Source organism: Cibotium barometz, chromosome 2, assembly GCF_041138505.1.
Source record: "Cibotium barometz isolate CiBa-2024 chromosome 2, ASM4113850v1, whole genome shotgun sequence".
In the NCBI taxonomy this organism is placed as follows: domain Eukaryota; kingdom Viridiplantae; phylum Streptophyta; class Polypodiopsida; order Cyatheales; family Cibotiaceae; genus Cibotium; species Cibotium barometz.
Window position 1 is genome coordinate 46,535,518 of NC_141047.1, and position 27,397 is coordinate 46,562,914.

At 45.0% G+C, this 27,397-nt stretch overlaps 1 protein-coding gene across 1 annotated transcript in view; it reads left to right on the forward strand.

Annotated features, from left to right (window-relative positions):
- The first annotated feature begins 4,972 nt into the window (after positions 1-4,972).
- The window catches only part of LOC147641152 (phospholipid:diacylglycerol acyltransferase 1-like), a 74,304-nt gene continuing 51,879 nt past the window's right edge, over positions 4,973-27,397 (forward strand). Inside the window, exon 1 of the mRNA XM_086818707.1 lies at positions 4,973-5,975. Within this exon, the coding sequence (XP_086674833.1) occupies positions 5,200-5,975 (776 nt within the window). The 5' untranslated portion in view covers positions 4,973-5,199. The remainder of the gene's footprint in view (positions 5,976-27,397) is intronic.

Below are 27,397 nucleotides of genomic sequence, written 5' to 3' on the forward strand. Positions count from 1 at the left end.
AGCATGTGGAGAGTCCTGACTTATATTGTATTAATGAACTACTATACTCATTAATATATGTCCTTACTTTGAAATATTTCTCACATGTGCATGAGTCTAATCATGTTATTGCTATTTTTATTTCCACTCCATTCATTACAGATATTCCCTTGTCTCCTCCATTCCTCCCTCTCCACCTCTGTGTGTTCCATTCCACTTACCTCCCTCTTTTTGTGTCAATTTTTTTTTCATAGTGTGGATGTGCCATTTTTGTGTCTTTACCATCATTTGTGGACTTTAGTTTTCCCATGCTTTTGCAATCATCTTTTTTTTTTCATAGTGTGGATGTGCCATTTTTGTGTCTTTACCATCATTTGTGGACTTAAGTTTTCCCATGCTTTTGCAATCATCTTTTATGCTTTTGCAATCATCTTTTATGCTTGTCCCATTGTCATATGATTTCCTTTTTGCACCTCCACCCCATATTACACAAGATTTGATTTTTGATGCTTTGATTCCTCATAGACATGCATGGGTGGTTGAGGATTCATTCTAAGGTCCATTCGTTAATTGGCCAATTATTATGGGTCCAATTGTGCAACTGTGTGCATATTTTTATAGGTCCTAGCATATTGCCATAAAAAACACAAACATAATTATCAATCTAACACCACATTGACTGTTGATCTTATGGATCTTCCGTCAACACCAATGGAGCCATCACTGAAGAGGAGCTTGATATTTTGTAATACCATGTGTCGTCATGAATCTGAGGTTTGGCATAGTTTGGGAGCGTGTGTGCTCTTTACATTTTTAGAAATGGTCCTCCCTTACTATGTGGGAGATGATGATGGTATTAATTTTTCGGGAGATGATGATGATAATGATGATGGTATTAATTTTTTGGGAGATGATGATGATGATAATGGTATTAATTTTTTGGGAGATGAAGATGTTGGTATTAATTTTTTGGGAGATGATGATGCTGGAATCAATTTTTTTGGGTTCCTCCAAACAAATCAGGATGGTATTCTCTTGTATGACAAGTTTTGATGAACTTTGGTGGGATGGCATAACCTCTTACTTGATTTTCATAATGATGTTGTTCATTGGTGATAACTTGTTCTCTTTATACAACCATTAATTTGGTGGTCAACTTTATCTTGCAAGAATTCTATATAGCTTCAAGAGCTAAATTGTCTCTTGTTTCATTCAAGATGCTATTGATATGCCCATGGAATGTCTTGCTATTAAGCATCACACCAAAGGTATGCCAACAAAGGGCTCTTTTAATTTTCCACTACCTAGTTATTTTGATGACCCTCTATTTAAAAATGCCAATGTGCAAGTAACTTCCAAAGTTTAATCGCACGCCCCTAAGTACACGTAAGATTACTTAACCTATAACTTGAAGATTCTTCTAGAGCATAATGGACTTTTCAAGGGCAAGGATTTTCATGTCTACTATAGCTTATGAGTTGAGGAGTGGATCAAATTTATATCATCATGTAAAAATATTTATTATAAAGTGAGAGTGAATTATCTCAATGTGCTCCTGGCACTCTTACAACCCACATTTAGTTAGGAAATGTTCTTGCAAAGAGATAAATTTGTTATAAGATATGCCATTGAATTGTGTTCGAGTTACTATCATTAAACATCAGAGATTTCACCTCATTATTTCTTATTATTGACATTTGCACATAAATCTTGATAGAAATCCTTCAATTTTCCATGTCTTTTGCACATTGGAATGCACTATTCTCGTGTAGTTTGAGTTTTCTAAAGCGCTCAATCACTCAAAGTTTTCTAAAGGGCTCAATCACTTAAAGTAAGGACATGAATGTATATGCCTTAATCATATCCAAGAATGAGTAAAACTCATGATTAAATAGAAAAAACATGGATAGTCAAAGGTGGTGAAGGGTAGAAATTAGGGTATGTATAATATATGGAATGGAAGGGAATAAGGTATGTTTAGGTTGATAATGGTAGGTGGTGAAGGGTAAGAATTAGGGTATGTAGAATATGGAAGGGAATAAGGTATGTTTAGTTTGATAAATGGGAGGAAATTAAATGATACAAAATTTGAATGAAAAATGTTAAAAATAATGGACAATTTAGGTATTAACATTTTTTCCACACTTGGATGGTTCTACCCATTTTATAAATTATTGTGGTCATCGTACATGTTTTGGGAATTATTAATATCTACAATTGGTAGTATTATACCATAACATGGTGATATATTAATATAAAGGTGTTGTGTCAAGATGCACCTTTTTATTCTTGGACCCTACTATTTTCCTTATATCGGCATGCCCTTACTGTCAAAAGCTATAAGTGTCCATGCCTCTTTTTTGCCTATTTATTGGCAAAAAAAAAACAATGCATGATGTGGGAATCCTTACAATGATAGCTTTATGTTTGAAGAAGATAGTTTAATTTGTAATAATCAAATATATGAAGATGAGCATACTTTTTGCGAGCCATTAATCAATTACATTAATCCAAGGTTAACGAGCACCACCAAAAACACCTTCTCAAGACCTTGTACACAATGGATAATGGAGAAGTCATCGTCAAGCATTTTCCAATCCCTACTTATTAGCTCTTGCATGCATGCATGCATGTGCATGTAACTTGGCTATGATGTTAAAAGACTCATCCCACATGCATGCATGCATGTGCATGTAACTTGGCTATGATGTTAAAAGACTCATCCCACATGCATGTGTACGTGCAAGTGTAACTTGGCTATGATGTTAAAAGACTCATCCTCTCTCTCTCTCTCTCTCTCTCTCACACACACACACACACACACACACACACACACACACACACACACACACATGCACGCATGCACACACATGCATGCATGCACACACATAGAGGCGCCTAGACACATGTGCATAAGCCTGCATGTGTGCCCCTCGTGCACACATGCACTTGCACATGTGCTCAATTTCACACACATGCACATGCATACACACATTTCCCTTTCGATTAGTTCTTCCTCCACATTTGAGTAATAAATTGGAAACTTACACAAAAGGAAAGATTTATCTATATCATTGCCTTTTCATAGTTTCTTCCACATTTCAACATTAATGTAGAAACATACTCAAAACAAATATAATAAAAATAAAAGAGTGATAATGAAGAATTAGCCTTTTTTGATACAAAAAAGAAAAATTTTAAATCTATTTCTTTGATCAAAGACCACATTTTGAAGCCTTTTACTTGTTAAATGTCTTTTTTTGAGATTAGTCTCATATGCTTACGTCATCAAAACGATGTGCCATACATGCATGCATGTGTGCCCTAGCACACACATGCACACGTGCATAATTACACACACAAGCACACATTTGCCTTTCCATTGTTTCACCCACATTGGAATACTAATGTGGAATGATACACAAAATTAGAGATTTTTGTTATTGGGTGATATTTTTCTCCTCCTACACTCACCCTTCCATGCATAAGCTCTTCTCCATAGCCTTACAACTTTCAAAAGGTAACTCACCCCCATGATGCACTTAGCATAGGTATTGAATCTGAGCCTTCACTTAGCAATGCACACCCTCAACCACCGTGCTACAATGCCCATCATTTAAAAAAAAATCAATATTGCCTTTTCATTGTTTGAATAATGAAAAGTTGAACAATAATGTAGAAACATAAAAAAAAAGATTTAAAAAAATATTTAAAAAAGATAAAAGAGTGATAATGAAGAAACTAATACAAAACAAAACCATTTTATAATCTTTTTCTTTTATAAAAGCCCAAATGTTGAAGCCTTCTACTTGTCAAATGTCTTATTTTGAGATTGTTGTGATGCATAGGTCATCACATTGATTTTATTGAAAAATCAATAGAGTTCTTATGCTAGAGCTTGGTGCCCAAATGTTGAAGCCTTCTACTTGTCAAATGTCGTCTTTTGAGATTGTTATGATGTATAGGTCATCACGTCAATTTTATTGAAAAATCAATAATATTCTTATGTTAGAGCTTGGTATCTCTATACTAGAATCTTGTCATTTTTTACCTCTTATCAAATTATTGCTTTAAATCTCACATGGTTTATTCTTGGTGTGCTCTTAGTATACAAGCAACCTGAGTAGAGGCACCATAGTTTGGGTGGTCGCATAGTCATAGTACAAGGGGGTTTGTCGACATTGGTAGGAACATGGTGGATTTGCACTCATTGTCTTTTCACATTGAAACTTGGGTGTGAGGTTCACTTTGATAAATCCTCATCGTGGTCACAATATTGTGTGCTTGGTGTGCACTTCAGTGTAGCATGAATGGCACATGATCAATTTATTATCTTAGGGGAATTGCATATATATTGACCCATCACCTTTTGTTAGAACATCTGATAATGGGTGGGGGCTAGGATTGATAGAAGGGTAATCACTCCCATTCAAAGATGGACCATTTGGAAAATGTGGGGATGATGTGTTATGCTCCTTCGATTCAGTTGAAACCGCTCAGTTGATCATGAAAGAGATGTTTTATTTCATAAAAAGGTTTTTGAGAAGTCAATGTCACTCACACTTTAAGCAAACTAGCTATTGAGCTGGCAACTAGCTAGAGTTTCACAAAAAGACGGGCAATCACAAAAAATGCCTGGAAAAATAAAATGAGTTTTGAGCTTCTAACTAGCTTTGTCCTAGGGCACAATCAATCCATTTGTGAAAACAAGGCCCAATTGTGTTGCGACCTTGTGCTACACTGTCTGAATCCATTTGAACAGTTGTGACCTTGCGCTACATTGTTTGAATCCATTTGAACAGTTGCTTCTTAGACTAGGGTCATTTGGCACGGGCAAGATATAGACTCTAAGGGAGGGTCATGATGGGGGTGGGAACAATAGCCAGGTGGTTAAGGTGATGCTCGTCCGGAGCGATTCCCGTCCACGCGTGTGTCTTGCTCCTTGGAAAAAAAGAAGATGAAAAAAGGGAGGTGGGTCCCTCTGGCCTAGAGTGCCCACCAACAAGCACCATGGTGTGATTGGTGGCAAATGCCATTTGCAAATTGTAGGTGCTGCATGGATGATGGCAGTCGAAATTCGAATCTTCTACTCACATTATCATGTAGCACCACGTGTGCGGACGTCATCTCTCTCTCTCTCTCTCTCTCTCTCTCTCGTGGGCTGCTCTCCTACCTTATCCTGTCTTTGTCAGCAGAAGAAAACGCTGAAAGCCGTCTAACATGAACATCCTCCGGCGCAGGACAGGGGGCGACAACAAGCAAATTGTGAGCGCAAACCCGTATGTGTTGTCGCGTGAAGACGAAATAGCAGAAGATAGAGGAGGAGATGAAGAGGCGTCGTCTTCATTGCTCAGTGAAAAGCCCTCAGATATGGTTATGGCGGAGCAGAAGCTTGCTTCCCATGGAAAGTTTGAACAGGCAGCTGAGAAGAATTCATCATCTGAACACTCAGAGAAGAAGCCATCAGATGGAAATCTCGAACAAGACGAGAAGAAAAATAAGAAGAAGAAGAAGCCCTCGCCTGAACCTCCTCCGTCTCATCCTTCTTCTTCCGTGAAATCAGATCGCGAAAGTGAGCTGAAAAACCATAGCGACGCCATATCCAGCTCCCCTTCTACGATCAATGGCGACTCCAAGGTCCCCTCTTCAGCTTCCGCTGCAAAGCCTTCCTCGCCGAAGAACAAGAAAGCTTCAAAACGTCATGGCTGGGGATGCCTGGACACGTGCTGCTGGCTCATTGGCTACATCTGCTGCGCGTGGTGGATCCTTCTGGTGCTCTACAAGGCGCTGCCTTCCCTCTCTGAGGCCATTTCGGGGCCCCTCCCAGACCCCCCAGGCGTGAAGCTCAAGAAAGAGGGGCTCAAGGCCCGGCATCCCGTTGTCTTTGTTCCTGGCATTGTCACTGGAGGTTTGGAGCTCTGGGAAGGGCACCCTTGCGCGGATGGATTGTTCCGTAAGAGGCTTTGGGGTGGGACTTTTGGCGAGGTTTACAAGAGGCAAGTGCTCCAAAATCAATGTATATGCTAGGAGTCTATTTAATGGATGTCAGAGATGAGTTTGTTTAATGGATGTTCTGCCCAAGAACTCTAATAATAAATGCTGCATAATTTCAATGGATCTTCTAGGAGTGTATTCAATGGATGTTGTAGGAACAGTGGCCAAGAACTGTAGGAGTCTATGCAGCATAATGTGAATAATGGACTGTGTGCGGCCAAACTTCCTGTCTTACATTTTCTTGGAGTGGGCTGCTTCAGTGTTTTAATGGGCCAGTGACCTGCTGCCTGCATGTTATTAACCTAAGAGCCCCCTAGGGGGTGATAGGTGCTTCACAATTCATCTCCATAGGAGGCTTGTGAAGTGCTAGTTTTTGTTTCCACTGGATAGATGCCGATCCAGGAGGTTCTTCGATGCCATAACATGCTTCCATCACAGAGGCCAGATATTCTGTCGGTCATTATTAGTTGATCTTGGCTAGTTTCTCCTGTACAGGGTAACATGCTGATATCATATATGTATACACTAGTGATAGTCGTTTTCCCTTTTCTCTCTGTTATTTTTTCCATGGCTTAGTATATCCATGGTATCATTGTATCACTTATGGTCTCATAGACCCTTGGGGTCTTTTGTAGACGTTAATATTACTTTCTTTCTTTCTCTCTTCCTGGTCTGCAGGCCCCCTTTGTTGTCCACCAGTGTGAGCAACTTTAATTGCTTTGCCAAGCCGTCGAGGATGATGTCCTTGATGCTTTTCACCATTAAACAAGATGCCTCATGAATGGTTCCATGGCACATTTGTGTGTCGTCCTGTCTGAGAACGATTAAGATATGGCCTAACCTAGTCACATGAAGAGTGCTGTGGTGCCTTGTGGGGCAGGAAGGGTGGAGCGTTCTAGAGAGTCTATGTAACTATTTGGCCCTCCTAGCACTATTCACATGATGGAACCCTTGGCCGGACAGGTAGAAGTCTGAAGAAGGCATGGGAACAGGGACCATAAAGTTTGCTCATGGAAAAGCACTAGTTTTGGTCAAAAAGTAGAGAAAAGCAAAAAGTCAAAGTGAGTTGACCGCGAGCCAGGGGCACCACTGGCAAGAGGAGATTGAACCGGACCAAAAAGCAAAAAGCCGCTTTTTCAAAAAGTAGCTCTAGGGCCAAAAAGCAAGGCTCTAAAGCCAGAAAAGCAAAGCACAAGAACTTTGATAAAAGTTGGCCTTATTTGAGTAATATTTTATTATTAAAAAGTAAAAGGAGGAAAGCAAAGTGGAAAAGACTAAAAGCATGGATAGCTTTCTGGCAAAAAGTAAGATCCCCTCCTCAGGTATAAAAGAAGCATGAACACCTCTTGAAGCACCATGGACAAGGCGTGAAGAACATCATTGAGGTGTAGTTTATCATCGTCAAAGTGTGGAAGTCATCATCATCATTATCAACCCACTTGGGTTTTTCATCGTCATCATCATTGCTGCTGACTTACTGTGCACCGCCTCTTGTACCTGAAGCCGTCGCCTATGCTGAACCAAGCGCCACCTGAACCGCCAGCGCGCCGCCCATCTGCGCGTGTTTGTGCCAATTGCTACCGCCGCCTCTCTGCGCTGCTTGCGCTAGCCAGCGTTGCTTGTTTGTGTTGGTGGCAGTCGTTGCCTTTTGTCAGCACTGTAGCCAGTTGCCTGTGTGCCACCCAGCTCCGCCAGCCGCTTGTGTGCCGCCTGAAAGAGCTGCCAGTGCCGTGTGCCACCTGTCAGCACCACCCGGCTGTTGTACAACCTTGTTGAGGGCTGTTTCTACTCCATGATTGGGCTGAACATCATATACTACTCGTATCTACTGTGTACCTTGTTTACAAGCTTGGAGTTCATTGGATTTTGATTTGGACTTGAATTGGTACTAGCCCGGTGAGAGATTCTTGTGGGCCATCCTCGTGGTGTGCCCGGCATCAGGTTCTCGTGCCTCGACATTGACTACATCGGCATAATTGTTTGCTTTTGTATTCATTGATGTATTGATCCTGGCTTGCTAAGCTTGTGGATTGTTCCTAAATAAATTCCTGAAAGGGGACGGGGTTTGTTCCCCGCTCAGTGCGTGTGTCTTGTGCAAAGTTCCCTAATCCCTTCTCTCTCTCCCTCTCTCTATCTTGTCTCTCTATATTTTTCTCTCTCTTGGATACGTGGTGGAATTGTCATAGCACGCCCTGCTGGGCTTACAGTGGTATTTAAAGCTTTGGATTTCTCATGAGGAATCTTTCTTGGGGTGATAGAACCATGTCGAGAGTAGAGGGCAACCAAGGACCTAATGAAGGGAACAACTATGAGCCCGATCCAGGACTTGAGGTGGGAACTAGGGTCGTTGATCCATTACTCATGAGACCGTGGCCATATCATAAGGAGAGTACCATGATTTTCAGCAATTCAGGAGTTTGCTGATAAGAGTCGAAGAATTCCTTGCTTGGAGAGCCAAAAGGGAACAAGATCAAAGAAGGGCTTAGATGTTTGAAGATTTCATCAAAGATAGAGTCATCAAAGTTGAAGGAGTTGAAGCTGCCAAAGCCTATCTTCATGCCAAAGGAGCTACCATTGCATAAGGATCTAGAGCCACCAAATCTGCTTTTCGTGGACAAGACAGGGAGGCTACTCCTAGGCCTGCTCTCTCGGATGCAGCCTCTTCGGGACAAGTAAGGCAAAGGAAGGCAAATGAGCCTTCAACAACTGGCAAAGTGGACTTCAAGCCAGTAGCGAAGAGTGTCAAGTTCGATGCTTTTTATGGTAAGCAGGACACTTTATCCTTTGTTAATCAATTTGATGCCGCTTTTGGAGGAGAGGACTTCTCCGAAAAGTCCAAGCTTCGTATGGTTCGCATGCATTTGAAGGATGCCACCTTGAATTGGTGGCTAAAGGTGGTACAAGAAGAAACCGAGCCAAAGACATGGACCGACGAGGCCTTGCACATTGCTTGGATGGTGGGCAAGGCGACGAATGACAACCGAGATCTGTCTCAAACGAAGAGGTTTAAAGCGGGATCCCAATCAAGAATTGCGCCTCAAGAGACGAAGGATAGGACTGGGGACAAATGTCCACTCTTTCGAAGGAAATTGTCCCACAAGCAACTTGAAGAATATGTCAAGGAAGGAAAGTGCTTCTAACGTGGAAAGAAGGGACACATGGTTGTAAAATGTCCCAATAAGCTAAAGCAAGAAGCGAAGCCGCCTTAAACCAACGCACTACTAAAGGAACTTAAATATTAGGATGATACACTTCTAGAGAGAAGGCAACTTTTCAAGGCTTGGGGCAAAGTGGCTAACCAACCCGTGCTTATTCGTTTTGATAGTGGTGCTACCCACCACTATATCCATCCCCGAGTGGTTGAAGCCATGAACCTCCTAGGAAAAGGTGGAATTCAAGCATAGAGGCAAGAAGTACGAAATCCAAGCTGGAGTAAGCAGAGACACCATACCAATGGTAAGCCATATGCAAGTCTCTCGAGCCATTAAAGATTGTGTGCATTGTTGTTTGATTTATGTGAATGATGCTCATAATAGAAAAGAAAAAATGAGTGTTCAAAACCAAGAGCAAATAAAGCTTTCGGAAAAGTACAAAGATTGTTTTTCAGAAGATCTTCCTTATCAACTTCCGCCAGAAAGGCCGGAAGACCATCAAATAGATATCATTCCTCGTAGCTCTCCTCCCAATCTTGCACCTTACCGTGTAAGCCGACCACAACAAGAAGAGATAAGGAAACAGGTGGAGGACCTACTTAGCCGTGGCTTGATTAGGCCAAGCAATTCTCCTTATTGCTCCTCCCGAGTTCTCCTTGCTCAGAAGAAGGATGGCACAGTTAGAATTTGCATTGATTATCGATCTCTCAACAAGATCACTATGAAGAACCGCATCCCAATTCCAAGAATCGATGACATTTTGGATCGATTAGGAGGCTCCAAGATCTTCAGTCGGATCGACTTAAAGAGCGGCTATCATCAAATTAGGGTGGTACCACAAGTTGTCCATAAGACTGCATTCCGCACTTCATTTGGTCTTTATGAATTGTTGGTCGTTTCTTTTGGATTGACCAATGCACCGGCTACCTTCAACCGAATGATGGAACGCATCTTTCGAGATCATCACCAACATGTCGGTACATTCTTTGATGACATTCTTGTGTTTAGCAAGAATGAAGAAGAACATCACCAACACTTGGAAGAGGTTTTGCAACTTCTTCAAGAACACCAGCTTCTAATCAATGGTAAAAAGAGTAAGTTCTTTATGGATAAGATAAATTATCTTGGACATGTCATCTCTTCTGAAGGCATTCAAACGGATCTTGAGAAGATTAGAATTATTCAAGGATGGCCAGATCTTCGACATGTGCATGAGGTATGATATTTTCTTGGATTGTGCTCATACTACCGCCGATTCATCAAGCATTTTGCACACATAGCTTCTCCTCTACATGACTTGACAAAGAAGAAAAGCTCTTTTCGGTGGATGGAAGGTGAGAAGGCAACCTTCACAAAGCTGAAAACAGCCCTCACTTCAAGACCCGTACTTATCATTCCCGATTTGCTAAAACCATTTGTGGTGGAGGCAGATGCTTGCGGAGATTGCATTGGAGCAGTTCTCAATCAGAAGGCCATGCTGTGGCTTTTGAAAGTCGTTGGCTAAATGATGTAGAGAAAAGGTATGACATTTATGAAAAGGAATTATTAGCTATGGTACATGTCTTAAAGATTTGGAAGCATTATTTGTTAGGCAACGAGTTTCTGGTTAGAACTGATCATCAAAGCTTGAAGAATTTCAAAACTCAAAGGCATCTACAAGAAAAACATGCGAAATGGGAAAACTTCCTATCCATGTTTCATTTTTAGATTATGTATACTCCTAGAAAGCATAATGTAGTGGCAGAGGCACTTTCTAGAGTCCCTCAAGATGCACTTTCTAGAGTTCCTCAAATTTCAACCATGATAGTGGCCCATCATGAAGTGTCTCAGGAGATGCAGAACACATGAGAAAGATGCTGATTTTGCAGCTGTTTGGGCAAATTTACAGCAAGGAGGGTCTTATACAGATTGCTTTATCAGAGACGGTTATCTCTTGATGAATAATCGCCTCTGTATCACTCTTCCTCTTTGAGAAAAAGTGTTGAGAGAAGGCCATCAGCCTCCATATGCAGGTCATCGAGGAAGGGCAGCCACTTTGAGTGCACTAGAGCGTTTCTTCTACTGGTCCACACTTCGAAGAGACACCCATGACTTCATAGAGTCATGCTTGGTTTGTCAAAAATCGAAGTATGACAAACAAAAGACTCTTGGTTTGTTGCAATCCTTACCAATTCCAGATGCTCCTTGGGAATCCATCACTATGGATTTCATCTCAGGTATTCCAAGAACTCCACAAGGTCATGACATGATTTGGGTTATTATTGATAGATTCAGCAATCACATTTTATTCCTTGTCATAAAACACTAAAGTCTACACAAGCTGCACGACTCTTTATCCATCACATTTTTAGATTACATGGGTTGCCTTCTGAAATAATATCTGATAGAGATTCTAAGTTCACAAGCAATTTTTGGCGGGCTTTATTTGAAAACTTAGGGACTACCTTGAAGTTTTCTTCTTCTTTCCATCCTCAAACCGATGGGCAAATAGAGATCATGAATCTCACACTCCTCGATATTGTCAAAGCTTATGTTAGTGAACATAAGACTCAGTGGGAGAAATACCTTCCTTTGTTGGAGTTCGCCTACAACAATACAGTGCATTCATCTACAGGAAAAGCTCCAAATGAGGTTATATAGGGTAAAGTGATTCCACCACCAATTGTTCGCACCAAAGATAAGATTTTTTGTTGCTGATGAGTTTGTTTTAGATTTGAAAACAACAATGAATCAAGTTTGCTCCACAATCAGGTTGGCTTAGGAGCGACAAAAGAAGCAAGCTAACAAGCGTCTAAGGCATTTGGTCTTCGAGAAGGGCAACTATATTTTGCTGAAATTTGATAAAAGCCGTCTGAAGCAGGGAACTGGCCAAACTTCATCTTTTCCAAAGTTGTCCAATAGATATTATGGGCCATTCAAAGTTATTGATAAGATCAGTGAAGTATCTTACAGGCTTGATCTTCCACCTCATTGGAAGATCAAGCCTGTAAGTTCGCTAAAGCCTTCTGTTGGACCGGAACCAAAAGAACCCATCATTGAAGATCCACCTTTGGTGGAGGAAACTGAACAGGTGCTAGAACTAGAACATATATTGTTTCACAAGGACCAAACCACCAGAAGTGGCCTTGTGACTTGGAAGTTTTTGCTGAAATTCAAAGATCTACCCTAAATAGATGCAAAATGGGTAGATGAAAAGTTCATGCAATCTTATCCAAGGATTCTTCAACCATACGAAGAAGCTTTTCAGCTAAGGACAGCTGAATGAAAGCCAGAGGGCTGTCATGACTCAACGCAAAATGAAAGAAAGAATTCTTTGTATCCTTTGTAATAATTATACTTTCTTCTACGTTTTTCATGTTTTCCTTTGAATTTAGATAAGCAAGAAAATCCATTCATTTGGATAGAATCGTGCATAGGAGCTGGCTACTAGTGAGTGGCCATAGGTCATGGTGGGTCCACGCAGTGGGCTAGAACATGGATAGTACACACTTCCACCTATATGACCTGATTGGGCGCCTATAGCCGGAACTCAAGCATACCAGGGTCAAGCTCGCACACAGAAGGATTGATGCTTGGGAGTGTGGGCTAGATTTGCTAGAAGAGACAGTTACAATCGATAAGATGGCATGACCAATTAAAGTCTATGTTAGAGTTGCTTGATTTTCATTTTACATGCATCAGATTGAAAAACCATTACTGTTTTGTGAATGTGGACGGAAAGAGCTTTCATTTGACTTCCATATTTGGGGGGGGTCCCTAAAATATAGGGCTGGGCCCAAAAAATAGGGACCTCGGTTTGCCCTAAGAAGGCTAACCCTAAAAAATAGAGATTTCCTAAAATTTAGGAATCACTTACTATATTTAGTAATTTTTGCATCCTAACTGTGCTTGCTAAATTTGGAGGTTTCTATTTTTTGGTAGGTGACACCTCACCACAGAAAGTTCTAGACGAATGGACAAGTGTCCCAACACTTGTCACTTGAGCTCCAAGTGTTTTAGAAGAATGGACAAGTGTCCCAACACTTGTCACTTGAGTTTCCAAGTGTCCCTCCACTTATCCCACCTTCTAACATGTGGCTGGATACTTGTCTTTTTTAGCTTTACTTTCTCTCTTAAGCTTTGAAGGTCTCTTTTCCTATAAATACAGCCCTTTCCCTCTCATTTTACACACAACTCCCTTGTTGTAAATCAGTCCCTACTCACCCTAAAGCAGCCCGCACCACTTGGGTACAACCCCTACCTCTCCATCGACACTTTCACATGATGTAAGTACTCCGTCTTCCACCTTTTCCCATGCTGTCCATTATTGCAGCAAGTCTGTAAATGAGGTTTCAGCTCTCTTATTACTCCAATTTTAGCTTTATAAAGTCTCTTTTCCCTTCATCTTTGGATCAAGCACAAAGTTGCAGCCATTGTACAGCTCTACATCAACAAGAAGGCTGATTACTCTCTCTCACATTCGGGCTTCTCACTATCTATGTATTGTAAGAAAATGCATTTGCATACTTGCTTGTTTTTGTATGTTCATTAGCATAGACTTTTGCATGGTCTGTGAGAGTGAAGATTACTTCTTCTTCACTCTTAGGTTGATTAGAAATAAATTCCCATCTTGGGGGGGTTGCCTATCTTCAACCCTCAATCTTGCTCCATCGTATGTCTTTCAACTTTACTTCCAATATGTACTGCTATCTTATGCACATGTGTTGTAATTAATTTCAGCATTGAGTTATTTGAAGTTAGTTTTGTTATTCATCTATTTGAAGTGTGGAATAACCATCGAAAATAAACGGGAATATTAATTGTTAAGCATACCACGTTGTACGGGGTGCTTACAGGTGCATTACTCTCAAGGGTTTTCGTCACTTTATTACTCTATGCGGATGACATCATTTTGATATCTGACTCGTAAGAGGCACTACAACGCCACATGGACGCCTTAGAGGCCTTTCAGTGAACCTTGGGAAAACCAAGGTTATGATCTTTCACACTTCGAGACGGGTTACGAAAGATACAATGATCACATATAGAGGCAGCCAAGTGGAGGTGACAGAATTATATGTATACTTGGGTATTACCTTCACTAGTAATGAGAGCCATTTCTCCATGAGATAGGCATCACAGGACAGGCTCACCCAAGGTTATGTTGCTCTTGCATTGATGGAGCGACATTATCATTAGGCTCACTTCCAGGAGCCTCGCACCATAGGATGGCTATTTGACACCTTAGTCAGCCTAGCTATGATGTATGCAGCACCGGTATTGCCCCCTAACCTCTCCACATATGATTGGCGTGGGATGGAGAGACCGCAGATCCTCATGATCTCTAGGATGATTTGTAGCAAACCATCAGTACCACATGAGATCATCAGAGGCATGGGTCCAGAGAGACTACCCCGCTTGGCCATGGAGTCCTCATAGAGTATTACCACAGAGGACCATCATGGTGTGTTGCAATAGATGAGTGGTTCTCAGTACATGGGCTCGACATGGATAGATTACCGCCCTTCCAGTATGATGATGACTCCCCATACTTTACACTCTCCGGAGAGGAGAGGAAGGTCCCCTTCCCACCAAGATTCAGTACTACAGAGATTCACAGAGGATGGATTTGTTGATGCCCAGGCTATGTGGATGTACACATGTCTCACACTGTGAGGGTGACTATTGGTCAGATTAGAGTTTCCTCTCACACTCTGAAGATTGAGGCAGGAAGAGTAGCACAGACCCATAGAGAGGATAGAGTATGCAGATTATGCCACAGAGAGGTAGAGACAGAGGAGCATTACATATGCAGATGCCCTGTATATTATGAGATCAGAGGAAGACACCACTGCTTGTTGAGATAGGGTTTTAGCCCACTTAGTCGGGTGATGGAGTATCCTGATCAGAGATGCCTAGGACTTTTCCTCCTTGAGCCACACCGACATAGAGAGAGGCTTCTACAAGTGCAGAGCCAAAGATCCCAGTCGCGGATCACCAGCTTCTTCAGGCCTATCAGCGAGCCACATCCCCCTCCCCCTGTATCAGCTACCTCTCGATGAGGGCTCAAACGACAGAGAGCCTCGGAGATCAGAGCTGCCAGGAAACCGCGACTACCCGGACGTAGACCACCACTACACCATTAGGCCCAATCTGCCGAGATCCAGGCACGATACCGCAGAGCTATGGAGGAGAAAGTCCAAAGGCTATACCAGGGCACAACAGATGTGAGAGTCCTCCTCGCCCCATGCCCCATGTATGATGTACTACACCCCAGCATCTCCACTGGGTGGAATTAGTAGTATACCACCTATCATGATTGTACATCTATAGCATGCTAGACGATGACTACATAATGAGCTGCATATGACTAGGATTAGCTTTTCATTTCAGTTTTTCTTTCCATGATACTCAGGACATGGACTTGTTGGTTATAGATTTGTCTCATAGGCCAATCTGGCCTTCCGTAGACGTTAATATATCTTTTCTTTCTTTCTTTCTTTCTTTCTAGCTCAGAATCTTGTGATACAGGGACGATCCAAGCATATTGAGGTGCATTATCATTTTGTACATGACTAGATCGAGTTGGGACTTCTTTGGTTGGCCTACTGTTCTAGCAAGGACAATGTGGTTGATCTCTTCACCAAACCACTTCCGAGAGCGACTTTGGAGGTGTTACTTTAGCGTGTTGGTATTGGACCGCCCCTTTGGCGCTAAAGAGGAGGTGTTGGAATGTATCATCTCCAAAGGGTCTACATCACCTTTTCATGCTTGTACTGTTCATTTTATGAGACCCTGCATTGGCATATTTAGCAGATATTATTTAGGCATTTTTTTTACCATTTTTAAGGCATTTCATAGCATTTTATGCTATTGGACAACTGTCGGCCTGCAGTTGGCTGACCAGCTTTTTGGAGGGATATATAAGGGTTCTCACCCTTCCCCTCACTTTTCATCTCATTCTTGCATATCTGCTGGTCCCTGCTTCACCCCTATCGTGCTGGTCACCTATCAGATAGTCCGCCTGGAGCTCGGACTCTGCCTGTCATCACAGACTCATACAAAGCATATATCCCCCACTGCATATCCTCGGGTACCTCAAGGTCATGCAATTTGTGCATAAGCCTGGCACGTGGTATGGTATCGAAGGCTTTGCAGAAGTCCACAAAGCAGCAGTATATCCTTCTCTTCTGTGCCCTGCCCTCTTCAATAAGTGCCCGAAGTGTCAGTATGTGATCCAAGGTAGTAAATCCTCTCCTGAAGCCAGCCTGTCCATGTGCTCGATGACCATGCCTCTCTGCCCATCGGCTCAGCTCTGACTCCAATATAGAGCCATATAGTTTGGCCAAGTAATGACCAATCATGATTGTCCTAAAGTTCCCTGGTACCATGGGGTCCCCACTCTTAAAGAGTGGTACAATGATATGCTTTGTCCAGCTTGTCGGGAAACCCTCACAAATGGCACGATTAAACACATGTACGATGAGCGGAGCCAAAGTGTCTCATGCATATGAGAAGTGCTCTCCAACTAGCCCATCATGATCTCGTGCCTTTCCATTCTGTAACCTGTCTATCGCATCTAGCACCATCCGCATAGTAAAAAAGGTGCTGCTAGCCGGTCTAGCTCCCAGTGGAGGGGGGGGGGGGTGGGGGGTGCATCATATAGCTCTCTAGCATAAGTATGCCATGCCTTAGGTGCAGTAATCGGAGTACCAGGTTGTCTCTCCTGAAACATCTTCCATGCCCTCTTGCTGTCCTTCCCTAGGAAGAGTTGGTAGCTCTCCTCCTCTAGCTTAGCCAGATAGGCTCGTTTCTTCCTCCGCACAAGGTGCCGAAAGATCATCCTGGTCTGTCTATGCGTGTGAGTCCCAATGGCAATCTCACGCTGTAGCTGTGCTCGTCTCTCACGATACTCATCATCATACCAACTGTTCTGTGGGGCAGTGCTGCTGGCGTTTGTGGAAGGGATCATAGTGCAGGGAAACGCATATGAGGCGGATGCATGTAGTACACCTGCCAATCCTCTCGTGATCTCGTCCGGAGGGCTATGCGGGTCTAAAGCGAACAAGCCATCAAATACTGCATCTCGGTAAACCCCAACTGTCTCACGTGTAAACTGATATCTCGGGTACCTAGGTAGATGAGTGGCTGGCCCATCTCTTGGGGATCTACCTACTAGTGTGAAACTCAGGTATGCATGATCGGCTGCTATGCCAATGGGCCTACTGGAAATCGTGAAACCCCGCACATTAGGTATCAATGAAGGAGATCCCATCAAGTAGTCCACTGTGCTCGCTCCCCCTTTAGAGTTCCAGTGTGTGAGAGCATCTGATCCTTGCCATCTCGATAAGCCATTGTATATGACCAACCCATGTGCACTCCCGAGAGTGAGAAAATGCCTGCCATAATCTGTAATCTCCCCCCTCATCTTGTGCTGATGTTTGCAACCCTATATCCTCTGCCGTGATCTCCCGGCTGGTGAACCTCATGATATCATCATATAGTGGTATATAGGGCGACTCTTCTGAGGGTGCAAACCTCGAGTGGACTGGGGGAAAGTAGCATACCGCCACATATAGCTCGCGGAGCTCCTCTGCGTATTCGGACCCACATGTACCTTGCATCTCCATCTCTATGTACCACATGTATTTTGTCATGAAGCTCCTCCCTGTAAAGTATTGCCACTCCTCCAGATCCTCTGGTACCTCCCACTGTGCGTGGCTGAGGGTGAAAAACTGATTCCCATCTATAACCCCGTACGTTAGGAAGCCTCTTGTTTGTGCACTTATGGGTCTCTGTATACACAGCAATATCACTGTGTCTGAAAGTATCCTGCATTTGTTCTAAGGGCTTTGTTGCAATTCCACACCGTGAATCGCAAGGTCTCATAGGCCGCGCACCGTCAAGCGGGCCTCCTCTCCGTAATGATGACTTAGCCATCTTTGTATACCGCCCATTTCCCCTCTTTCCTTGCCTCAAGCACATGCGGCATGTGTTCCTTGCGGTGTGCTATCTGTGCCGGTGTAAGGTCCTCATCCAAATAAATCTTTTCCCCCTTAAGGGCCATCCTTTTGGAGAGGAAGGCCTTCTTCTCCAAGTCACCAAACCTGATGATCAATATCTTCGCCGTGGTTTCATCTCTGCCTACTCACCATGCTCCGGTAATGGGTACATCAGTGGCTCCAATTTTTGTTGCAAGAGCTTTTGCATCCTCTTGGGGATTTCCCTTATCTTCCCACCCAACTACGTGTACATGTAAGGCATGTGCCCGTCTCTTGGCTTCCTCTTCCAATGTAGCATTCATCACCTCTACTTTATCGACTGGTGTATCCTTCTGTTTTTTTACTACTTCAGTCCATGGGTTGACTTCCTCAATTTGTTTCTTTGTGGCATTGGCAATTTCAGCCCATGAATGCATTTCCTTCTCACCTGCAGCCACTTTTGCCTTACATGATTCCAAAGTGTTTTGCATTTCTGTGATGTCTTTTTCACGGTCAGCCATACGTGTCTTCAAAGTGCCTTCGTACGATGCAACTGTTGTGCCAATCTCTCGGAGCATGTCATCCTTCCATTTTTGGATCTCTTTTTTCATTTCCGTGTGCATCAAGGCTTGGGCTAATTCCATCTCAACCCGTACTTGGGCTTGCATTTCTCCCTTCAATTGGACATATATCTGTTCCTTCAGCGTTTCGTATATCACTTTCCTTTGGGCATGCATCTGCTCGGTCCATTCCTTTTCAAGCTCCTGTCGCATGGTGTTCATCTCTCTCCTTATGTGAAGCTGTATCTCCTCATAAAGGGCCTCATCTCGTCGGGCCATCTTCGCAATCCTTTGTGAGCCAGGGGACATGATCCCTTTCCTCAGTCTTTTGTGGTAGGCATTTGGTGCCTTCATGGGGGTGTGAAAGGTTGTCTCACCATCCTGTTCTCCCTCCAGGGGTTGAGACATGTTTTCCCCTACTAGTTGCTACCTTGGGGGCCTGAGCAAGGGGGGTGGGTGCGTGGGTGGTTGCTTGGGTGGGGAAAAAAAGGGAGCAACTGCCTGAGCACAAATCAGAGCAGAGAGGCAGGCAAAGGTGTGTAGGTTGGTGCGCATAGGGCAGCGAGGCAGGCCACAGAGGTGCGCACAGAGTACAGCAGAGAGGCGTGCAGGTGGGTGCGCATAGAGCAGAGGCGCACAAGTCAACTGAGCAGGCGCAAAGTTGGGTGCGCATAGAGCAACTGCGTGAGCACAAATCAGAGTAGAGAGGCGGGCAGAGGTGCGCACGTTGGTGCGCACAGGGCAGCAAGGCAGGCTACAGAGGTGCACACAGAGTACAGCAGAGAGGCGTGCAGGTGGGTGCACATAGAGCAGAGGCGCACAAGTCAACTCAGTAGGCGCAAAGTTGGGTGCGCATAGAGCAATTGCTTGAGCACAAATCAGAGCAGAGAGGCGGGCAGAGGTGCGCACAGGGCAGCGAGGCAGGCTACAGAGGTGCGCATAGAATACAACAGAGAGGCGCGCAGGTGGGTGCGCATAGAGCAAAGGCGCACAAGTCAATTCAGCAGGCGCAGAGTTGGGTGCGCAGAGCAGAGGCGCACAGGTCAAAGAGGCATGCAAGTGGGTGTGCAAAGAGCAGAGGCGCACAAAGAGGCGTGCAGGTGGGTGCGCATAGAGTAGAGGCGCACAAGTCAATTCAGCAGGCGCAGAGTTGGGTGCGCAGAGCAGAGGCGCACAAGTCAAAGAGGCATGCAGGTGGGTGCGCAGAGAGCAGAGGCGCACAAATCAACTCAGCAGGCACACAATTGGGTGCGCATAGAGAGAGAGAGAGAGAGAGAGAGAGAGAGAGAGAGAGAGAGAGAGAGAGAGAGAGAGAACAAGAGGCCAGAGTGGCCTATGAGAAAAGTACCAATACATGAGAAAAGTACCAATACATCCAAAACTCAAGGAAACTAAATGTCTCGAGTAGAAAATGAAAAGCATAAACTGAAAAACAACTAGCTATAACATGTGGCCAAAGAGGAACTAGTGGCCTGATACAACTGCCAGAAAAAGGCATATGTGATAAAAGTGTGGAACTGGAAAAATGGTAGGCTATGGGAAGCGGCTGAGATAGACTCATCCCATAATGTCTCGCATAGTCGATCCAGCATAGACAGGCTGAAGTGCCGAGGTTGTGCCAATATCGCATGTATCCTCTAATAATGTCTCGGTTGGGGCCGCGGCCCAACGGGTCGTGGACGCCGTGCTCTACATAGCTCTCCAGCTTGTCTAGGGTGACTCCTCAAGGTGGTTGTGTGGGCCTAGTCGACTCGTGGTCAACGGTGCATGGGGTTAATCTAGGTACATGAGCAGAGAGCTCTCATATCACCCTAATACATCCCTCATGGGCCGTTGTGACATGGTGCTCAAGGTGGTAAAACTGAGCTGGCATGAGAAGCTCTTGCGATGATGGGAGATGATGGCCCGGATCCTCTTGTGGTGGCGTGGCCATGGGCGAGGGCCATGGGGTGTGGGGCGTCGAGCTCTGCATAACTCAGTGGCTCTGTCGAGTGTCACACCTCTTGGCTGAGCTCCTGCACTAGCTTGTGGTCTGGGTATGATGGGTGGATTGGCCCTCGAAGTGCTGGTATGAAAGAAGTCGGTGAGAGCTTTTTGTGCTGGTGCTCGAGCAAGTACAGCTGATTTGGATCTCTCTAAGGACTCCTTGTGTCTACGGAGCTCTAGAAGAAAAAGTCCCAGGTATCTTTCATCTGGGAAGTCCATGATCCTGGAAAGTGGTCCGAACTCAGCTCGGAAGAGGCAGTGGAACCTCCCCCGAATCTCATAGTACACAGGGCATTGGCATATATAATGGGCATGCTCCTTTGTGTGGCATAATCGGCGGATCCTTTCCTGTCTGGGTCTCCGTATGACCTTCCTGGCTCTGAAGATGCGCTCAGCTCTACCTGTCTCCACTTTGAGGCAGTGGGATGAAACCCGTATCTAGCCAATCGCAATCCACATGGCATGGGACATGTGAACACTCAAGTAGCCCGATTGTTGCATGAATCCATCCTCAGTGAGTGTGAGGAAGTGATTTATGTAGAGAGAGAGAGAGAGAGAGAGAGAGAGAGAGAGAGAGAGAGAGAAATGAAATGTTATATTAATGTCTTCAAAAGGCCAAAGTGACCTATGAGACCAAAAGGTTACATCATATCCATGAGGTACATCATCCTGGGTACAAAATAGTAATAAAGAAAGATAACAAAAATCTAGAACTATAAAATCTGATCTAGGTACATGAGCAGAGAGCTCTCATATCACCCTAATACAACCCTCATGGACCGCTGTGACATGGTGCTCAAGGTGGTAAAACTGAGCTGGTGCGAGAAGCTCCTGCGATGATGGGAGATGATGGCCCGGATCCTCTTGTGGTGGCGTGGCCGTGGGCGAGGGCCATGGGGTGTGGGGCGTCGAGCTCTGCATAACTCAGTGGCTCTGTCGAGTGTCACACCTCTCGGCCGAGCTCCTGCACTAGCCTGTGGTCTGGGTATGATGGGTGGATCGGCCCTTGGAGTGCTAGTATGGAAGAAGTCGGTGAGAGCTTTCTGTGCTGGTCCTCGAGCAAGTACAGCTGATCTAGGACTCTTTGTGTCTATGGAGCTCTAGAAGAAAAAGTCCCATCTCTGATCCGGAGTCCATGATCCTGGAAAGTGGTCCGAACCTAGCTCGGAAGAGGCAGTGGAACCTCCCCCGAATCTCCCCCGAATCTCATAGTATACAGGGCAACGGCATATGTAATGATCCTCTGTCTCGGGCTCTGTGTGACAGAGCTGGCATATCCTATCCTCTGGTGCGGCCGCCCTAGGCCCATATTTGGCAGTCTCCACTCTCAGCTGGTGCGACGAGGTGCGGATCTGGCCGATCACACATCTCACCCCAAAGGATAGGTGTGTGTCCATGTAGCGTGGGCGGATGATGAACCCATCCTCTGTCAGGCATAGGAGGTGATCTCTGTAGAAGGCCATCGTCGTCCCCAGTGGGGACGACTAGGTGAACTCCATGTGCTTTGGTATCCAGTCTGATAATGTCCTTCCTGATAACCCTGTTCCGCTCTGTGCAGCTGAGAGCAAATGACGGACGAGGCCTCTATGTAGTACTGGAACGGGGGGAGTGCCTCCATCTGCATACCGTGCATGCCAAACCAAGTGCCTACCTGTGCATACTAGCACTCGGTAACTCCCTTAAGTGTCAACTGTCTCGAGGACTCCAGGGCTAGCCGGGAGTATCTATCAAAAGTGGAAGCTCCCATAGCCTGTGCCAGTATGTCACTGTTCGGAATAGAGCCTCTGTCACTATTGGTGCAGCCCCCATCTCTGCCTGCACAATCTCATGTGGCACTGATGGCTTACTCCTAATCATGCGTGAGATCATCGCCACTAGGGGCCTCTCCATTGGCTTCCACCCATCATACACCTCCTCTGTATCTGTCTCGGTCGGCTCTCTCCTCTGTCTCCTTGTGTGGTATAAGCTAGGACCCCAGATGGGGGCACCATACAGTAGTGCAGGTGTAACTAGAGTATCAAATAGCCAAAGGTTCGTCCTCGGCTCCTGAAACTGTATCTATATCCCCTCATCAATCTAGCGTCGGCCGCCTTCCGCATCGAGAACTGAGGTCCAGCAAAAGTGATCCCAAGGTATACACATGAGGTAACATATACTCCACAGGCTCTCCACTGTATGTAAAGGAAAAGGAAAAGATATATTAATGTCTATGGAAGGCCAGATTGGCCTAAGAGACAAATTTGTATACAACAAGTCCATGTCCTGAGTATCATGGAAAGAAAAACTGAAATGAAAAGCTAATCCTAGTCATATGCAGCTCATTATGTAGTCACTGTCTAGCACGCTATAGATGTATAATCATGATAAGTGGTATACTACTAATTCCACACAATGGATATCCTGGGGTGTAGTATGAGAACTCTCACATCTGCTGTGCCCTGGTGTAGCCTCTGGACTCTCTCTCCTCCATAGCTCTGCGGTATCGCGCCTTGATCTGGGCAGATTGGGCCTGATGGAGTAGTGGTCATTTGCGTCAAGGTAGTCGCGGTTTCCTGGCAGCCCTGATCTCCGAGGCTCTCTGTAGTTTGAGCCCTTGTCAGGAGGTAGATGATACAGGGGGAGGGGGATCTAGGCAGATTGGGCCTGATGGAGTAGTGGTGGTTTGCGTTTGGGTAGTCGCAGTTTCCTGGCAGCTCTGATCTCTGAGGCTGTATGTAGTTTGAGCCCTCGTCGTCGGGAGGTAGATGATACAGGGGGAGGGGGATGTGGCTCGCTGGTAGGCTTGAGGAAGCTGGTGATCCGTGACTGGGATCTTTGGCTCTGCACTTGTAGGAGCCTCTCTTTATGTCGGTGTAGCTCAAGGAGGAAAAGGCCTAGAGGCCGAAAGCTGGCAAATCGGAGTCTTTTTCGGATGGCTCGCTGGTAGGCTTGAAGAAGCTGGTGATCTGTGACTGGGATCTTTGGCTTTGCACTTGTAGAAGCCTCTCTTTATGTCGGTGTAGCTCAAGGAGGAAAAGGCCTAGGCTTCTCTGATCAGGATACTCCATCACCGGTGACCCGGCTAAGTGGGTCAAAACCCTCTCTGAACAAGCAGTGGTATCTCCCTCTGATCTCATATTATACATGACATCTGCATATGTAATGCTCCTCTGATTCTACCTCTCTGTGGCATAATCTGCATACTATGTCCTCTCTAGCGGTCCGTGCTACTCTCCTTGCCTCAATCTCGTGAGTGTGAGGAAACTCTGATCTGACCAATAGTCACCCTCATAGTGTGAGACGAGTACATCCATGTAGACTGGTTGTCTGACAAATCCATTCTCTGTGAATCTAAGGAAATGATCTTTGTAGTACTCCATCTTGGTTGGAAGGGGACCCGACCAAGTCTCCATCTAGATCAAATCTTGTCTCAGAACTCTATTCCTCTTCTCTCGGGAGAGGAATATGTAAAGTATGGGGAGTCATCATGATACTGGAAGGGCGGTAATCTATCCATGTCGAGCCCATATGCTGAGAACCACTCATCTACTACAGCATACCATGATGGGTGGTGGCCCTCTGTGGCTGATAGCGGTCTTCAGTAGACCAAAGGGTGGTGCAAAACAAACTCGCACACAAAACACTTCAACACCTTCGAAGACCTAGAAAAGGAAAACAAACAAGGGGAGCTAGAGTGCTCTTGCAAACAATACACGAACACCGATTGGCCCAAAAATGCAGTGGTGCCCCTTGCGGTTTTTCTTTAATTGATTATAAGAGCTTTGATTACAATAAGGCTGGAAACTTAGCCGTCATAGTAGAACTCCTGAAGCCTGCAAAGACCCTGCATCATGGCTTCATGTTCACTCGGCATCCACAAACAATTCCAGCTATTGTTTACATCCCAAAGACTCTTTCACATGAGTCCTATACACAGAAGCTTTCTTCCTTGGTCAAGGTTGCCACAACCATCCATAGCCTCTCACCCTATGGATAGCATCACACCTTGATACATCCAGTGCTCCTGCATCACAACAAAGACTCCAAACTGTTTCCCAAAAGAGAACTCGCATCACAGCACAGCATACTATACAGTCGACACACCTAGACTATCCCACTTTGCCGTCCAAAGGTACTATCCATCTCAATCATGGATTCCCCGACCCCTGTCCAATTAGTAGCAAGGCTGTACAAAACATGTGTCCATTCCTATAACCACGGCCCGCATGTGACCTATCTCCTGGAGAAACCAACAACTTGTTCACATGAATTCAAAGACATGTTTCCTCATGAAACCAAAGACTTGTTTCCACTTGAAACCAAAGACCTGTATCGCATACAACATAGGCCTGTTTCCCCGAAACCAGAGTCCTATTTCCTCTCGAAAACCAATGTCCTGTTTCCATGAGAAACTCACAGATACACCATCCGAGCACGGTGCCTAAACCAGGGCTGTTTTCCCACAGCAAACAGCATGTGCTTTTTCCATAACCATGAGAGAGAAAGAAGCCTGTTCAGACGTGCTGCCTCCTGCAGTCTTCTGTCCCCTTCCAAGAGAGAGAGAGAGAGAGAACAGTCCCTTGGCTGAGCGCCTGCATGTGATTCCTGCAGCCAGCCTGCCAGCAGCCAAGCGAGACAGAACAAGCTTGCTGTTCAGCCCGACTCCTGCTCACGAAGAGAGAGAGAGAGAGAGAGAGAAAGACAGAGAGAGAGAGAGACGTGCAGTCTTGCGCCGCCTTCCACAAGAGACAGAGAGAAGGTGCAGTCCTGCGCCTCCTGTCCTGCAGTCGTCTTCCACGAGAGAGAGAGAGAGAGAGGGAGCCGAGCATGCTGTTCAGCCCTGCGTTTCTTGCAGCCCCTTCCACGAGAGAGAGACAGAGAGAAAAACCTATTCAGCCTTTCGCTTCTTGCAGCCCTGCCCGCCAGCCTTTTGCAAAGAGAGGCAGCCCCCCCCCAAAAAGCATGGACAGCCCTGTGCCTCCTAAAGTGGAGCTCCTCCCATAATAGCGTAGCCCCCCAAAGGGCCACGATTCATCCCAAAAAGGTGATTGGTTTTTTAAACCTTTAAATCCTTTGTCTCCCCCCCTTCCACATGGGGTTATGAAAAAGGTCCTTATAACTGCCTAGATTCACCTTTGATGCCGAGTATGAACATTTACAAATATCCTGCACACTGACCACCATGTTCCCGTGCATACTTGCATAATGTCGAGGAAAACATAGGGCCATGACATACCCCCCTCTTGAAAAATGGCAAGCGTCCTCGGCAGTCCCCCCCCAAAAAGCGTGGACAGCCCTGCGCCTCCTAAAGTGGAGCTCCTCCCATAATAGCGTAGCCCCCCAAAGGGCCACGATTCATCCCAAAAAGGTGATTGGTTTCTTAAACCTTTAAATCCTTTGTCTCCCTCCCTTCCACATGGGGTTATGAAAAAGGTCCTTATAACTGCCTAGATTCACCTTTGATGCCGAGTATTAACATTTACAAATATCGTGCACACTGACCACCATGTTCCCGTGCACACTTGCATAATGTCAAGAGGAAAACACAGGGCCATGACATACCCCCCTCTTGAAAAATGGCAAGCGTCCTCGATTGCGCTCAGTGGCACAGTAAGGCATCCGTCCAGCAGAGACGCCTCATATAACAAAAGCAATCGCTCTGAAGTGCACATGGGTGATGAAACAATCATCTTGCACAATATGGACACACCATCACGTCAGAGTGACATACAACTCTTGCTTGTTCCTTCAGAACCTGCAGCAAAAGTCTAGAACCAAATGGAAACACATAACTTGTGTTAGCCAAAAACAAAACCATGCGTCACTCCACATATGACACACATATGCATTCGTAAGCAATATGCCCCTCAAGATGCTCTAACCACTCTAAAGTAACAGTCTAAGGGCTGCTCGCAAGCCTTACACCCATGGCCATCCCGGAGGACCCAGGATTGGTGGTACATCATGAGCATATGAAAGCACTCAATGCATCCAAACAATACATCCACTTTGTACTTTCCAAATATATCTCTCGTGATGCTTTACCCACCACATATATTCCTCACACAACACAATCCAGAGTATTTCCCATGTATTCCCAAGGGTACCAGGATCCAATGGCACCAGAATACAATAATATCTCAGAAAGTGTACGAATATATGCACAAGTAGAGTTCGATCCATATATCCATGAACCAAACTAACTCTAGCACTGCTCGCAAGATTTACGCCCTCCATAGATGTTGGGTTTTATGCTGTGTATGCACCCAAAGGAGTGCTAGTGATCATCAGTAGATTACTGGGGCACTTTTTACTTCAGTTAGTGGAGGTTTTTTCCCCCAGTTTAGCTTAGTTTCACTTATATTCAGTTTATAGGTGTTTTGGTCCACCTGGCACATTTTATGGCCAGACATGTGAACGCATCTCTTTAGGTCACTATTATGTGGCTATTGTACTTTCACTTTTATCAAGCATAATACACTGAAGTCGTGTTCTCTCTCTGTTGGCCTCCACGCTTGTTTGCAGCTTCTCCAAACCCTAACCCTAACACCCCTTGTACCTTCATTTGGTATCAGAGCATTGAAGGCTTGCCATTGCTGTACACAGTCGCTTTCACTTGTTACAACTGCCCGTACATCTGCCGTACCTGTTCGCCGCCGTCAGCAGAAACGTACATTTCGTATAGCCCGTACAGTCAGCGCCGACTGCATCTTGTCAGCGCCGACTGCGCCTGTCAGCGCACGTGTACCAGCTTCGAACTGCAGTGGTCGACTGTATTAAGTCGACT